The 17000-nt window shown below is 42.2% G+C and overlaps 1 protein-coding gene and 1 pseudogene across 1 annotated transcript; both read left to right on the top strand.

The window, feature by feature from the left end:
- LOC112921923 (large ribosomal subunit protein uL30-like) overlaps positions 1–17000 on the top strand; it is a 215474-nt pseudogene that overhangs the window by 71245 nt on the left and 127229 nt on the right.
- RRAGA (Ras related GTP binding A) lies at positions 14472–16205 on the top strand. Its single transcript, XM_026001447.2, has one exon. It carries the CDS (start codon positions 14809–14811, stop codon positions 15748–15750), a length of 942 nt encoding a protein of 313 aa, XP_025857232.1. The 5' UTR covers positions 14472–14808; the 3' UTR covers positions 15751–16205.

The raw sequence follows: 17000 nt of genomic DNA, 5'->3' as shown, positions 1-17000 counted from the left end.
TCAACAGTAGAGGGTGAAGCTACTCCTTGTCTTCCTGTAGGAAGTCAGGGCCCTAATGGGAAAGAGAGAAATATTTTGAGGTGCGGGAGAGACCAGATGAAGAGGTGGGATCTATTGAAAGCCAAGGCAAAGCCTGCATGGCATCCCTTGCCATGGACAGGGAATAGCACATAATCCTTCCAGAGAAACTGAAGTGCTGGACGCCAGCCATCTCTTAATAGCTGCCTAAACATTATCCATGAATCTTCCAGAAGGATGCCCCATTCATGCCCCCAGACTTTAATGAGAACCACCTCCCATTCAAACCACCCTTGTGAATGGATCTTGTCAACAACCCATAGTACTCCCAACTTCTCCCATCTCTGCCTTCAACAGAGTGGAGATCTTGAAAGATGAAGGTGGTGTGGATAATACAGCCTCAACACCGGTGCTTCTGTAGAGCTGGTGCAGGACAGGACAACCTGCCCCTGCTGTCTACACTTACTGCCCATGTTCTGTTAGTTCCCGGCCAACTCTACACTGCCCCATCTAAATACCTTCTTAACCCTGATCCAAAAGGCCCTTGCTTGTGAAGAATTTACTGTCACTTGCTATCTACTAAACACTTCTGCATACTTTCCCACAAGTTCTCTCATCTCTCTCTTAAAACTGACAAAATCTATCATGCTCATATTGTGAATCAAAACACTGAGCCTAGGGGGTAAACGCAAGATTACACAGCTGCTAAGTACTAGAACTGGGATTCAGACTCACCTAGCTCTTTCTTTTCAAATTTTTCCACCCAATAAAAGGACAAAGGAAAAGAATGAATGGGGAACCTGGAGATCTTAAAGGCCACTGCAAACAATATTTTCTCTTAAAATTTTACATTTGCTCCTTAATAGGACCATTTTTATTTACTATTTCCCCACAATCTTTTTGTAAAATTAACACTCACTGAAGCTGCACATTTTTTATTCTGTAGCCTTATAACTAACTTACCCAACCCCAAACTCGTTCTGTATCATCTGAAAACCTACTCTTTGTAGAACACTGTTTAAAAAGGTATGCTTAGGGGGCACCTGGGTGGTTCAGTCAGGTAAGCATCAGACTCTTGATTTTAGCTCAGGTCATGATCTCAGGGTTGTGAGATCGACTCCCGTGTTGGGCTCCATGCGCACTTGGGATTCTCTCTCTCCCTTTACCTCTGCCCCTCCAATCCTATGCACTCTATCTCTCCCTGTATCTGTCTAAAAAAAAAAAAAATGTATAGCTAGTCCTTTGCACAGCACATTCGTAAAACATTGTTGTTTCAACATCCCTAAATATTTAAAATTGCTAAATGTCATTGGCACTAACAGAAGACCAGCCCATTGTAACACATAAACCTCTACCACTCTGCCACTTAGTTACTCCATGTTGCCATTGACAAGAAACATCACAAACATGTACTGGTCCCCTGGCTCATCAAGTCAGGCACTGTGCTGAGTACTGGAGACAGGGACAGTGCTCTCATGGCGGCTTAACATAGAGGAAGGAACAGGCAACTAAAATAACCGCTCAAGTGTATGACAGTAAACTATCAAAAGGTGAGGAAGCAAAAATAGAAGGGCCTGGTGAATTCTATCAATTTTTTGAGGAAGAAAGAAAACCAGTTCTACACATACTCTTAAAAAAATAGAGGATTCAGTGAGGCCAGTATGACTCTAATTCTAGAGCCAGACAAAACTGCCACACAAAACTGCAGACCATCATCTCTCATGAATATAAACGTAAAAATCTTTTATATTAGCAAACTGAAACCAGCAACATATAAAAAGGATTATAGGGGCACCTGGATAGCACAGACGGTTGAGTGTTTGACTCTTGGTTTCAGCTCAGATGGTGACTGCAGGGTCCTGCGATTGAGCTCCCAGTGGGGCCCCATGCTCTGCGTGGAGTCTGCTTAATATTCTCTTCTCCCTCTGTCCCTCTCCACCCACACATATGCAATCTCACTCTCTCAGATAACTAAAATCTTTTTAAGAAAAAAAATTGTAATGATTATTTAACATGACCAAGAGCAATCTATCCTAGGAATACAAAGTCACTTTAACAGGGAAAAGCAATATCCTGCATCACTTCAATTGAATAAAGGACTAAAACGAACTAATCTTCTTAATAATTTCAGAAAAAGCATTTTATAAAATCAACACTCATTCTTGACAAAAATCCTCAACAAATTCGGGAAAGAAGGGAATTCCCCCAACCTAATAAAATTTTGCCAAAAAGCTACAAATGCCATCACACTTAGAATTTACACTTCAAAAGACACTGTTAAGAAAATGAAAAGACAGTACAGATTGGGAGAAAAACTTGCATCTCAATTATTTCATAAAGGACTTGCATCCAGGATACACAAAGAACTCATAACTCATGATAATACAGTCCAATTTTTATCTTACATTTTTTTAAGATTTTATTTATTGGGGTGCCTGGGTGGCTCAGTTGGTTAAGCATCTGATTCTGTCTCAGCTCATGATGGTCATGATAAGATAGCTCATGCCTCATGTCAGGCTCTGCACTCAGCGGGGAGTCTGCTTCTCCCTCTCCTTCTGCCCCTCTCCCTGCTAGTGCTCTCATGCCTGTGCACTCTCTCTCAAATAAACAAAATCTTTAAAAAATAAAAAAAATTAATAAGTTAATTAATTAAAGATAGGCTACCTCCTGAGCCCATTTGAGTGGAGTTAGGTTACACTAGTGTGACCACTCTGATAAATCCCCAAGTTTTATGCTCAAACCTATCAACAACTGAAAGAAGATCTCCTGGATCCTAATTCAGAAAAAACTGTTGATGACAGTCTAGAACCTGGTGATTTGGTATCTAAAACATGATCAGAGAAAGACAGCCCTCATGCCATTAAAAGGATCCTAACCAAATGCTCCTGACCACAGACACTGCTACAAAACAAAAAGAGGCTAGAAGTCTCTTCAAACTCAAGGTGTTCACTGCTGGGGTGCACCAAATTGAACATGACACGACCTATAGAAGTATTGAAAGCAAGGAATTTTTTATTCCCTGTTATAAGTAATGAAACAGAGAGATATCTCCCAAAGCCCTCTCTCTCCAAAGGGTTAATATGGGAAGCTTTTATTTGGTGTATTAGGGGCCAAGGCAGGGAGCTTGAATAAGCATTTCAGTTCAGTTGTGTATACCTACCATGTCAACATGCCAGTACATAGCTCTGTAGGGGCCAAGGGCAGACCACCTCAACTTGGGCCACTTTGGCACAAGAATATTTTGAGTTTAAAAGCATTCATAACTCGGTAGTTTCAGAAAAAGCTCTTTACTTCCCCCTCAACTGCCTAAAAAGAATTTTAGAATTTAGATAGAGGACCTGCTCCGGAAGAGAGCTATCACCATTGCTAACATTACACTATGAACTAGGTATGGTAGACAGAGGGAACCTAGCAAGGCCACTTGGATCATAGTCTCTTTGCCCCATTGTTTGAGTGGCCCAGCAAACATCTATTTACCAAATATTTACTCTTTTTCATCTTCCTGTAAACTGTATTCTTCTCCTCTAAAGTCCAAGACCACTACCCACTTCTCCTTACCTCTGGATGACATATATACCTCATTTTTCCTGATAGTCTTTGGAATTTCCATGTTTCTGTGTTCCCCATGTGTACACTATTACATTTGATTTCCTCTTGTTAATCTGTCTCATGTCAAATTGATTCTTAGCCAGCTAGAAGGACCTTGAATGGGACAGGAATTCTTATTCCCCAACACATCATAAATTCAAAAAGTGGCGGAAAACTCTGTCCCTGGGAGGTGATCTTGTATTATAATGCGTTAGAGGCAACTTAGGACAACCCAGGGGGCCTTCTACGCAGGTCCTCAGTTCCACTGATCTGGCTCAAACTAGCTCATGTAAGGGGCTATCAAGTGAGATGCAGCTTGCATAGGCTATAAAATGCAACACTTAATTGGATGTCTTCTTGGCAAAACAAAACACATTCCTTCCCCTTCTCCCTTTTGCTGATAACTTTCAGCTCTATGATCAGAGCAACTTCCTGTTGCATCCTTGCTAACAAGACCTGTAAGTCAAATTAAGGTGGAAGAGAAGTAGCTGACATAGATGGCAGATCATGTCTTCACACTTGACCATAAAACTCTTTCTCCTACTTTTCCTTTTCTTTATTCTGGCACTGTTCTAGAAGGATGGCACCCTCATCTGTATCTCCCAGGCCACTGCTATGGGGAGGTGGGGAGTCAACCTCTCTTATTTCAGGCTTAAAAAATAAATAAAATAAACTTCATTGTACCCCTAACTTTTCACAAGCAAAATAAGACATGTCATCATCAGTCATTCCCCTAAATTCACATTGTTGAGTTAAAATGGACACTTCTTTTGGCAAGGCCCTATTTTCCTGGTTAAAGATAAATGTAAATAAGGTTATAATTAAAGATAAATGTAAATAAGGTTATAATTAAAGATAAACTTTTTATTTTATTACAAAATTTTATTACAAAAACAAAAATGTGTAGACTCTCGGGCCAAATTTGTCCTTAATAATAGATTAGCTCTTGCTTATCTTTTGGCTGAGCAAGGAAGTGTCTATGCTGTGTTCAAACCACCTGCTATGCCTGGATTAACCTTTTTGAGGAAGCTAAAACCCAATTACATAAGTACATACTGCTTGGCTTAAAAGGGTGACTGCTTCCACAGGGTCTTTCTTTGACTTCTTTTATTTTGATTGGATGGCTCCAAAGTGTTGGGAATTCTCAAACTATTGGGAAGTACTGGGAATTATCCTGCTTATAGTAATCATAATAATCTCCCTGGCACATTTTTAAAAATGCTTTTTAAATGTATGTTTGCAGCCGCTAACCAACCAAGCAAATGATCTCCCTAAGACTGGAATGAGGAAAATAACCAACTCAAAGAATGTGAACCAGAAGCTGTGACCTATGAATATCACAGAGGCTAAGTAAAAACGGCATGACCTAGGAATACCACACAAAGGAGCACAAAATACTGTGATCTGCGAGAGCCCCAGCTGAGAGTGGCATCAATGCCTTCATTTTTTATCACAACTCTCAGTTAAGCTAAGAGCCTGATTAAAGGGGGGAATTGTTAAGAGAAAACCATAGGCTCAAAATAGGATCACTTAAACCAAGTTCCCAAATCTGGGCTTTCCACCCATTCTAAGTGCAGTTTCAACCTCCTCCAGAAATGCAGGCTTAACTGGTCAGTCAGGAAAAATTTTCTGTCAGCACCAATGAGCCTGTCACCTGGATCCTCTCCATCCCCCAAAAGAAAGATGACAGAGACAGAACATGAAGACTCCTAACTCTAGGAAACGAACTAGGGGTGGTGGAAGGGGAGGAGGGCGGGGGGTGGGGGAGACTGGGTGGCGGGCACTGAGGGGGGCACTTGACGGGATGAGCACTGGGTGTTATTCTGTATGTTGGCAAATTGAACACCAATAAAAAATAAATTTATTATTAAAAGAAAAAAAGAAAGATGAGGTTATTCCCCACCCCAACCCCACAAACAGCCTAATCTGGAACAATCCTTTTCTTTTTCTAGTAATCTTCTGGCCCCCACCTTCCATCTATAAAAACCTTCCATTCCAGACAACAAGTTAGTGCCTGTCTAACTTGCTAGATGGGATGCTGTCTAATTCATGAGTTGTTTAATAAAACCAAATAATTTTCACATTTACTTGGTTGAATTTTGTTATTTAACAATATTTACTCAAGAGAAATGAAAATATATATCTACACAAAAAATTTGATATGAACGTTCATGTAGCATTTTTCGTAACAGTGACAGTGTAAAAAGTGGAAACAACCCCAATTCCCATCAACTGGAGAATGAACAAACAAAATGTTGTCATGCATATTTGCACAATGAACTATTACTTACCAATAAAAATAAAGTACTGATACATTCTACAATATGTATGAACCTCAAAAACTCTGCTAAGAGAAAGTGACCAGGTATTTTCAAAACTATGTATTACATGATTCCATTTATATGAAATTTCTAGAGAAGGGAAATTTATAGAGACAGAAGGCAAAAGAGTGGTTGCTGAGTCTCAGGGTGGGAGCAGAAATTGACAGAGACAATGGAATTTTGCCAGTCTTCTGACAAATATTCTAAAACTGAGTCACAGTGATGGGACTATATACTTGTATACAATGGATGAATTTTATAATGTGTAAATTATACCTCAATAAAGCTTTTCAAAGTTAAAAAAAATAGGGGCACCTGGATGGCGCAGTTAAGTGTCTGACTGAGGCTCAAGGTCATGATATTGGGGTCCGGGGATCGAGTCCTGCATTGGGCTCCCTACTCAGTGAGGAGTCTTCCTCTGCCCTTCCCCCACTTGTTCTCTCTCTCTCTCTCATAAATAAAATCTTTTTTTTAAGATAGATTTATTTATTTATTTATTTATTTATTTATTTATTTATTTATTTATGATAGATCTAGAGAGAGAAAAAGAGAGGCAGAGACACAGAAGGAGGGAGAAGCCGGCTCCACACCGGGAGCCCAATGCGGGACTCGATCCCCGGACTCCAGGACCGAGCCCTGGGCCAAAGGCAGGCGCCAAACTGCTGAGCCACCCAGGGATCCCCTAAAATCTTTAAAATAAATAAATAAAATATTTTTGGTATAAGTGGAAGGCTAGAATACCTGTTTTGTACGGTATAGCCTTCTGAAAAGGGCTTTTTGGAAAGTTTAGAGTATTCTAACTTAGGAAGCTTCAGTATCATGATAATACTGGTTCATTCTGAATGAATGATACTGAGTAACATTGATTCACCCATCTGCTTAGAGACTAAGAACAGAACCATACTATATTTTTAGGGGGAAAGGGACATTATGACCTAGGTTTGGCAAGTAGACCCTGCAGTTATTTCATGAGTTGAAATTCCATTTCAACAACTAAATGACATTAATGGATATAATTATTAATAGATGTAAATTATGACATTAATAGCATATAATGTGGGAGTTCTTATATCCAACTGAAGTTGTTTTGAGTTGAAAACAGACTGTTACAACTCTAAGATTTTAGGTAATCCCCTTGGTAACCACAAAGAAAATGCTTATAGATGATACACAAAAGAAAAAGAGAAAATAATCAAAATATACCAATACAAAAAAGCAATGAAACACAAAGGAAGACAGCAAGAGAGACAAGAGGGACAAAACACCTACAAACAAAACAGCTGAAAAATGATACTAGTAAAAAAAAAATGATACTAGTAAATCCTTCCCTATCAATAATTACTTTAGATGTAAATAAACTAAACTCCTTAATAAAAGGAAACAAAAAAAGATAGAGTAGCCAAGAGAATAAAAAATCATGTATGCTGTCTCTAAGAAACCCACTTTAAATTCAAGAACACACAGAAGCTAAAAGTGAAAGGATGGAAAAAGTTATTCAATGCAATTGGTAATCAAAAGAAAGTAGGAATGGTTATACTTAGACAAAGTAGATTTTAGGTGAAAAACTGTTTCTAGTGTGCCTGGGTGGCTCCGTCGGTTAAGCATATGCCTTTGGCTCAGGTCATGGTCCCAGGGTTCTGAGATCGAGCCTTGCATCAGACTCCCAGAGAGCCTGCTTCTCCTTTTTCCTCTGCCACTCCCCCTGCTTGTACTTTCTTATGCTCTCACTCTCTCTCTCGTTCTCTCTCAAATAAATGAATAAAAATATTTTTTAATGTTAAAAATTTAAAAACTTTCTAGAGGGTCACCTTGGTGGCTCAATCAGTTAAGCATGGGACTGTTGGTTTCAGCTCAGGTCATGATCTCAGGGTTGTGAGATCAAGCCCCACATTGGCTCTGCACTGGGCGTGGAGCCTGCTTGAAATTCTCTCTCTCCGTCTCCCTCTGCCCCTTTCACCCTTAAAAAAAAGAAGAAAAATACTATTTCTAGAGACAAAGGTTATTACATAATGCTAAAAGGGTCAACTCAAAACGCAGGTAGGTAAAACAATTACAAATACATACACATCCAACATCAAAGCACCTAAATATGTAAAAGAAGTATTAGTGGACCTGAAAGGATAAATTGACAGCAATACAATAAGAGTAGGCTTCATACCCTACTTGTAATAACAGAACATCCAGACAGGAAATCAATAAACGGTGGATTTGAACACTATAGACCAAACAGACATATACACTATGGACATAACAGACATATACGTATTACATGTTCTCCCAAAAGCAGAAGAATACACATGCTTCTCAAGTACACAGAGAACATTTTCTGGGATAGATCACATGTTAGGTCACAAATAAGTCTTAATAAATTTAAGATCAAAATAAAAAACGAAAAAACAAAAAAACAAAAAAAAAATCAAATCAAGTACCTTTTTTATCACAATAAGATGAAACTAGGCATCAATAACAGCAAGAAAACAGAAAATTCACAAATATATGGAAACTAAGACACTTGAATAAACACTGGATCAAACAGGAAATCAAAAGGGAATTCAAAAATTATCTTGAAACAAACAAAAGCAAAAACACAATTTACCAAAACTTATGGAATGCAGCAAAAGCAGTACTAAAAGGGAAGTTTATAGTGATAAACACCTATATTTAAAAAGAAGATCTGAAATAACCTAACTTTACACCTCAAGGAACTAGAAAAAAGAATAAACTAAGCCCAAAGTTAGCAGGAGGAAAGAAATAATAGAGATCAGACCAGAAGTAACTCACATAGAGAACAGGGGGGAAAAACAAAATTAGAATTGGAAACTAGGAAAAACAACAAGCAAACAAAAACTATAAGTCAGTATCTCTGATAAACATAGATGCAAAAATCTTCAATAAAATACTAGCAAACCAAATTCAAAAACATATTAAAAAGATTATAGTATGTTGGTAAATTGAACACCAATAAAAATTAATTTAAAAAAAAAAGATTATAAATGATGGGGCAGCTGGGTGGCTTGGTTGGTTGAGCACGGGCTGTCAGCTCAGGTCATGAACTCAGGGTCCTAAGATGGGGCCCTCACATCGGGCTCTCTGCTTGGCAGGGAGTCTGCTTTTCTCTATCGCTCTGCCCCTCTTCCAGCTCATGCTCTCTGTCTCTCTCTCTGTTTCTCTGTCTCTCTCAAATAAATAAAATCTTAAAAAAAAAATCATACACCATAACCAACTGTGACTTATTACTGGGATGCAAAGTACAGAATAAAAGGTAACACATTAACAGAATAAAAGGTAAGCCTACATGATCATCTCAATAGGTGCCAAAAAAGCATGTGATAAAGTTCAACATCAACTTATGATAAGGGACACCTGAGTGGCTCAGCGGTTGAGTGTTTGTCTTTGGCTCAGGGTGTGATCCTGGAATCTGGGATCGAGTCCCACGTCAGGCTCCCTGCATGGAGCCTGCTTCTCCCTCTGCCTATGTCACTGCCTCTCTCTGTGTGTGTCTCTCATGAATAAATAAATAAATAAATCTTAAAAAAAAAAAAAAAAAAAGAAACAGGGCAGCCCCGGTGGCACAGCGGTTTAGCACCGCCTGCAGCCCCGGGTGTGATACCGAGGACCCTGGATCGAGTCCCACATCGGCCTCCCTGCATGGAGCCTGCTTCTCCCTCTGCCTGGGCCTCTGCCCCCCTCTTTCTCTGTGTCTCTATGAATAAATAAATAAAATCTTAAAAAAAAAAACATGATATAAACTGTCAACAAAATAGGTACAAGAGGAAACTTCCTCAACACAATAAAGGTCACTTATGAAAAGCCAGACCTAACATCATAATCAATAGGGAAAAACTGAAAGCTTTTCCTCTAAGATCTGGTACAAGGCAAGGATGCCCACTCTTGCTCCTTCTATTCAACATATTACAAGTACTAGCAAGAGCAATCCCAAAAAAAAAGAAAAAGGAAAAAAAAAGGCAGGGGTGTGGAATAAAAGGCATCTAAATCAGAAAGGAAGAAGTGAAATTATCACTGTTTGCAGATGACAGTGCTCTCTATATGTAGAAAACCCTAAAGACTTCACAAAACAAAAAAATTAGGACTAATAATTCAGTAAAGTTGCAAGATACAAAATCAACTTACGAAAATAAGTTGTAAGTTATTACAACTTCTTTACACTAACAACAATCCATCCAAAAGGGAAGTCAAGAAAACAATCCCATTTACAATAGTGTCAGAAAGAATAAAATATTTAGGAATGAATTTGAACAAGGTGAAAGCCTGTACACTGAAAGCTAGAACTCAATGATGGAAGAAACTGAAGATGACACAAATAAATGGAAGGATACCCTGTGTTCACGGATTAAAAGAATTAATACTGTTTAAATGTTCATATTACCCAAAATTCTGATGACATTTTTCAAAGAAATAGAAAACCAACTATAAAATTTGTATGAAACCACAAGAGGCTCTGAATGGTCAAAGCAAACCTGAAAAAGAACAAAGCTGAAGGTATCACACTCCCAGATTTCAAATTATACTGCAAAGCTGTATAAGCAAATAGTACGGTAATGGCATAAAAGCAGACATACAGGGCAGCCCTGGTGGTGCAGCGGTTTGGCGCCGCCTGCAGCCCAGGGCGTGATCCTGGAGACCCTGGATCGAGTCCCACATCGGGCTCCCTGCATGGAGCCTGCTTCTCCCTCTGCCTGTGTCTCTGCCTCTCTCTCTCTCTCTCCCTATGTCTATCATGAATAAATAAATAAATAAATCTTTTTAAAAAATGGATTAAAGATGTGAATATAAGACCTAAAGCCATAAAACTCCTAGAAAAATGCATAGGGAAATGGTTCTTGACATTGGTCTTGGAAACGTTTTTTTGGATATGTCACCAAACGTGCAAGCAACAAAAATCAAAAATAAACAAATGGAGCTACATCAAACTAAAAACCTTCTGCATAGAAGAAAAAAAAGAAACACCAAAAGAACAAAAAAAGTAACCTATGGAATGGGAGAAGACATTTGCAAATCATTTATCTGGTAAGGGATTAATATCCAAAATGTATAAACATTTCTGAAATTCAATAGGGGATAAATCAGATTTTAAAAATGGGCAGAGGACCTAAATAGACATTTTTCCAAAGAAGACATAACAAATAGCCAACAGGTATGTGAAAAGAGGCGCTTGCCATCACTACACATCAGGGGAATGTGTATCCAAACCAGGAGATATCACCTCACAGCTGTCGTCATCAAAAAGACAAGAGATAAGCTTTGGTGAGCATGTGGGAAAGAGGGCAACTTTGTGCACTGTTGGTTGGAATGTAAACTGGTGCAGCCACTATGGAAAACAGTATGGGGATTCCTCAAAAAATTAAAAATAGAAAGTTACTATATGATTCAATGATCCCACTTCTGGGTATATATATATATTCAAAGGAAATGAAAACACTATCTGGAAAAGATAATCTGTCCTCCTCCCACCCCACCCACACCCAGTTCATTGCAGGATTGTTTACAGTAGCCAAGACATGGAAACAACCTAAGTCTCCATCAATGGATACATGAAGAAAGAAAATATGATATATATTTTTATATTATGATTATAGAATATATATTATTCACCCACTTAAAAAGGAAGGAAATCCTGCCATTTGCAACAACATGAATGGATCTTGAAGGCATGCCAAGTGAAATAAGTCAAAGACAAATACTGTATGATCTCCTTTGTATGTGGAATCTAAAAAACCAAACAGAGATACAGAGAATAGATGGATGGTTGCCAGGGATTGGGAAATGGGTGAAGGTAGTCAAAAGGTACAAACTTCGAATCATAAGATAAATTCTGGGGATGTAATGTACAACATGGTGCCAATAGTTAGCAGTACGGTACTATATGTTTGAAATTTACCAAGAGTATAGATCTTAATAGTTCTCATGGCCAAAGGGGAAAAAAAGTTGTAACTACCTGAGGTGATGGATGTTAACTAAACTTATTGTGGTAATCATTTGGCAATATACACATATATCAAATCATTACGTCATACACCTAAAACTAATACAGTGTTACATATCAGTAAAATGGGGAAAAAACATCACTACAACCAACATAAATACTAGAAGAATTTAAATAAACTGAATGCTAAAAATAATGTTCAACTTCCCTAAGGCATGGCAGGAATATCTACTATTGATAAATTTAAGCTAAAATCTATGTTAATTAACTACTTGTTGAATAATGTTAGAGAACATGCTTGGTGGCTCATAAAACTGCAAAGTGTGTGGGGATGCCTGGGTGGCTCACTGGTTGAGCGTCTGCCTTCAGCTCAGGGCATGATCCTGGGGTCCTGGGATCGAGTCCTGCATCAGGCTCCCCACAGGGAACCTACTTTTTCCTCTTTGTCTCTGCCTCTCTCTGTGTGTTTCTCACGAATAAAACCAAATAAACTGAAAGTGTGTTAAGTTTTAAACACAAAATTAGGGGCATCTGGGTGGGTCTGCCTTCAGCTCAGGGCGGGATCCTGGTGTTTTAGGATTGAGTCCTGCATCTGGCTCCTCATGGGGAGCCTGCTTCTTCCTCTGCCTATGCCTCTGCCTCTCTGTATTCTCATGAATACATAAATAAAATAAAATCTTTTTTTTAAGTTTTAAACATAAAATTAAAATAAAATTTTACCATTAAAAGAAAGAGAGGCATCTGGGTGGCTCAGTCTGTTAAGCGGTCTGCCCTTGGCTTAGGTCAGGATCACAGGGTCCTGGGATCCAGGGAGCCTGCTTCTCCTCTCCTCCCTCACTCTCTCTCTCTCAAATAAATTTTTAAAAAAATTTTAAGAAATGGTGGTTTATATATACAGTAGAGTATTTTCTTGCCTTTTCAAAGGAGATTGTGTCATTTCCAACAACATGACATTATGCTGAGTGAATAAACTAGACAAAGAAAGAAAAAAGCTTGCAGGATCTCAATTATGTGGAATCTTTAAAAGTCAAATCCATAGTAGCAGAGAACAGAATGGGGGTTCGCAGGCACAAGGAGGTGGAGGTCATAGGGAGATGCTGATCGGAGGGTATAAAGTTGCAGTTATGCAGGATGAGTAAGTGTAGAGAGCTAGCCTACCACAGGATGACTGTGGCTAATACTATATCGAATACAGAAAATCTGCTGGGAGTGGATTTCAGGTGCTCTCGCCACACAGAGAAGTAACTATGAGGTTAGTCTGCGGTAATCATTTCACTGTGTGTATCAAATCACGTTGTACACCTTAAATATATATAATTTATATTTTTAAAAAAGACAAATTGCATTCCATTGTTTAATAGATGTGTAACCTGGTAAAATTACTTAATCCCTCTAAGCTTTGATTTATTCACTTGAAAATAAGATTGTTTATTCATAAGGTCATTTATTTATTCATAGAGTTATCATGAGGATGGATCTCCAGCGCAGCTCCATACCAGTTTCCTCGAGCTTTGGGATTCCAACAATAAATTCCAAAGCCTGAGAAAAGGAAAAGGAGCTTGCTTACAAATGGAGAAAGCACGGGGGGGGGGGGGGGGGGGGGGGTCAGTGCATCCCCCAGTAGGGGTTTACTACCATCTCACTGTGTAGCACGGGGCAGTCACTTAACCTTCCCAAGTCTCACTTCCTCATCTGCGGTGCTCTGTGTGCTGTGCTTGCGTGCAGCACACCTGGGAATCTGGGGAGGCCTCACGCGGCTGAGGAGCCTGGCCTTCCTCCACTTCACCTGCGAGCAGCCCTGGCCTAGACCCACCTAAGTGCACTGCACTCTGAAAGCGACCCGGGCTGGGCTGTCCTGGGCTGGGTTGCCCCGTCCCGTCCCGTCCCCTCCCGTCCCGTCCTGTCCTTTCCCGGGCTGGGCTGTCCCGTCCCGTCCCGTCCTGTCCCATCCTGTCCTGTCCTGGGCTGGGCTGTCCTGTCCCGTCCTGTCCCGTCCTGTCCCATCCTGTCCTGTCCTGGGCTGGGCTGTCCTGTCCCGTCCTGTCCCGTCCTGTCCTGTCCCATCCTGTCCTGTCCCAGGCTGGGCTGTCCCGTCCTGTCCCGTCCTGTCCTGTCCCGTCCCGTCCTGTCCCATCCTGTCCTGTCCTGGGCTGGGCTGTCCTGTCCCGTCCTGTCCCGTCCTGTCCTGTCCCGTCCTGTCCTGTCCCGTCCTGTCCTGTCCCATCCTGTCCTGTCCTGGGCTGGGCTGTCCCGTCCCGTCCTGTCCCGTCCCGTCCTGTCCTGGGCTGCGCTGTCCCGGGCCGTCCCGTCCCGTCCTGTCCCGTCCTGTCCCGTCCCGGCTGTCCTGTCCCGGGCTGTGCTGTCCCGGCCCGTCCCATCCTGTCCTGTCCCGGGCCGGGCTGGGGCGGGAGCCGGATCTGGCCGCGAGATGGCAGCATTCTCGTAACGGAGCAAGCGCACGCGTACACCTAGCAACGGCACCCCCGGCGCGAAGAGGGAACCGGGACGCCGAGTGCGGGTCCGCCGCCGCTCCCTCCCTCGGGCGCCCCCGCCCCGCCCCCGCCGCCCGCCGCCCGCCGCCCGCCTCCCCCCAGCGCACCCAAGCCGCAGCCCCTCAGGGCCCGCGCGGCCGAGTGCCGGGCCCGCCGCTCTCGCGAGACCGCCGCCGGAAGTGGGTGGTAGCCGGACGCCGCGGCCGCGCTCCCCGGAAGGCGAGCTGTTCTCCGGAGCTTCGCAGCCGCCTCGCCCAGGGCGCTCGCCTCCGAGGGAGAGCTCCCGCCGCCGCGCCCTTTCCGGCCCCGACCTCCCGCCGTCGGCTGCCGGCCCCGCACGGCTGCACGGCCGGGCCTGCAGAGCCCCTGCGCCCCGACCCCGCCCTCCGTCCGCGCCGCAGGTAGGCCGCGCCCTGAGGCCCCTTCCGCGGCGGCTCGGCGGGTGATGCCCAACACAGCCATGAAGAAGAAGGTGCTGCTGATGGGGAAGAGCGGGTCGGGGAAGACCAGCATGCGGTCGATTATCTTTGCAAACTATATCGCTCGCGACACCCGGCGCCTGGGTGCCACCATCGATGTGGAGCACTCCCACGTCCGATTCCTGGGCAACCTGGTGCTCAACCTGTGGGACTGTGGCGGCCAGGACACCTTCATGGAGAATTACTTCACCAGCCAGCGAGACAACATCTTCCGTAACGTGGAGGTGCTGATCTACGTGTTTGACGTGGAGAGCCGCGAACTGGAAAAGGACATGCATTATTACCAGTCGTGTCTGGAGGCCATCCTCCAGAACTCTCCGGATGCCAAAATCTTCTGCCTGGTGCACAAAATGGATCTGGTCCAGGAGGATCAGCGTGACCTGATTTTTAAAGAGCGAGAGGAAGACCTGCGGCGTTTGTCTCGCCCCCTGGAATGCGCTTGTTTTCGAACCTCCATCTGGGACGAAACGCTCTACAAAGCCTGGTCCAGTATTGTCTACCAGCTCATTCCCAATGTGCAGCAGCTGGAGATGAACCTCAGGAATTTTGCCCAAATTATTGAGGCCGACGAAGTCCTGCTGTTCGAGAGGGCTACGTTCTTGGTCATTTCCCATTACCAGTGCAAGGAGCAGCGTGATGTCCACCGGTTCGAGAAGATCAGCAACATCATTAAGCAGTTCAAGCTGAGCTGCAGTAAATTAGCCGCTTCTTTCCAGAGCATGGAAGTTCGAAATTCTAACTTCGCGGCCTTCATCGACATCTTCACCTCAAACACGTACGTGATGGTGGTTATGTCTGACCCGTCGATCCCTTCCGCAGCTACTCTGATCAACATTCGCAATGCCAGGAAACACTTTGAGAAGCTGGAGAGAGTGGATGGCCCCAAGCACAGCCTCCTGATGCGTTGAATATTGCCAAATACTCTTTCTGAAGATGCTCAATTGCCTTCCCCACCCCCGCGTTTTTTTTTTTCAATAATGTCGTGTGCTTAAAAGTGAGCTTTGAAATGTGTGCTGCTTACTACCTTCCATCTTTCTTCCCTACTCCCCGCCCCCCCCCCCCCCCCCGACTTTAAACCTATTTACTCAGTTATCCAGTAGAGCTTCAGGATGGCCTTTCTGAAAAGTTGGTATGGTGTAACACTAAAGTAGGTGTGTGTGTGTGTGTGTATGTGTGTGTGTGTGTGTTCTGATGACCTGGTTATAAAAGATACACACATTAAAGCCTTTACAGTCTCTTCCTGTATTCCTTACAAGACTGCAAAGATGGAATGTTACTATTTTATCAGCAAGGTATTAAAATGCATTTATAAATCCTTCTTGGCTTCAATCATGAATAAACATTTGCTGTTAGCAATTTAAAATATGGTCTTATTTGAAATGATTCGAAGGTGGTTAATACCTAAAGACTCTGCCCACAAGTATTGCTTAGCTGATAAATTTCAGTTTTGTGATCTAGCCCCCATCACCTTATGGATAGTTCATAGCAGCTGTAAGCAGAGCGATTAAGAGTGAGGGCTCTGAGGCTAGACGAGCTGAGTTATTCCTTCATTTGCTAGCTCTGTGAACTGAGCAAGGTACTTCATTTCATGGTTTCCTCATTCATGAAATGTAGTAAGAGCAGCTCTACTTACAGGTTTGGTTTTTTTAAATTAAAAAATGGAAAGCACTTAGAATGGTGCCTGACACATACTCAGTACTATATATCAGCTATCAATACCACTACCTGAGCCATTCGCCACCCTCTACCCACCCACCCCCACCCCATCTCCCACCACCACCTCTGCAAGTGCTTACTCCCAAATTACTAGACTGAAACCTGTTGAACCCTTACTAAATGCCAGGTACTCTTAAATGCTTCATGCGTATTTTCTTATTTAATCCACACAACCTGAAGTAGATTACTTTTATTTTTTAATAGGTAAGAAAACCTTATTAAGGTCATACAGCTAAACCTAAGCAGTAGAATTACAGACCTACCCCTCTCCTAACCTTACTCCCTTCTCCCTACTACTTCTTCCATTGACAGAAAATTTAATCATAAAAACCTTAGCTTTTCAGGTGTATAATCCTTCACATAATTCCCCTTTGTATACAGACATTAAATATAACAGAGCTTAAGCATTTCCAAGGCCTTTATAGCAGCAGCTGTGGATTGA

This window comes from Vulpes vulpes, chromosome 12 (genome assembly GCF_048418805.1).
Source record: "Vulpes vulpes isolate BD-2025 chromosome 12, VulVul3, whole genome shotgun sequence".
NCBI classification, from domain to species: Eukaryota; Metazoa; Chordata; class Mammalia; order Carnivora; family Canidae; genus Vulpes; species Vulpes vulpes.
This window is presented reverse-complemented; position numbering and strand designations above follow the sequence as displayed.

Bases quoted from the DNA above. Each gene is read 5' to 3' on its own strand.
- RRAGA (XM_026001447.2), top strand. From the start codon at position 14,809: ATGCCCAACACAGCCATGAAGAAGAAGGTGCTGCTGATGGGGAAGAGC.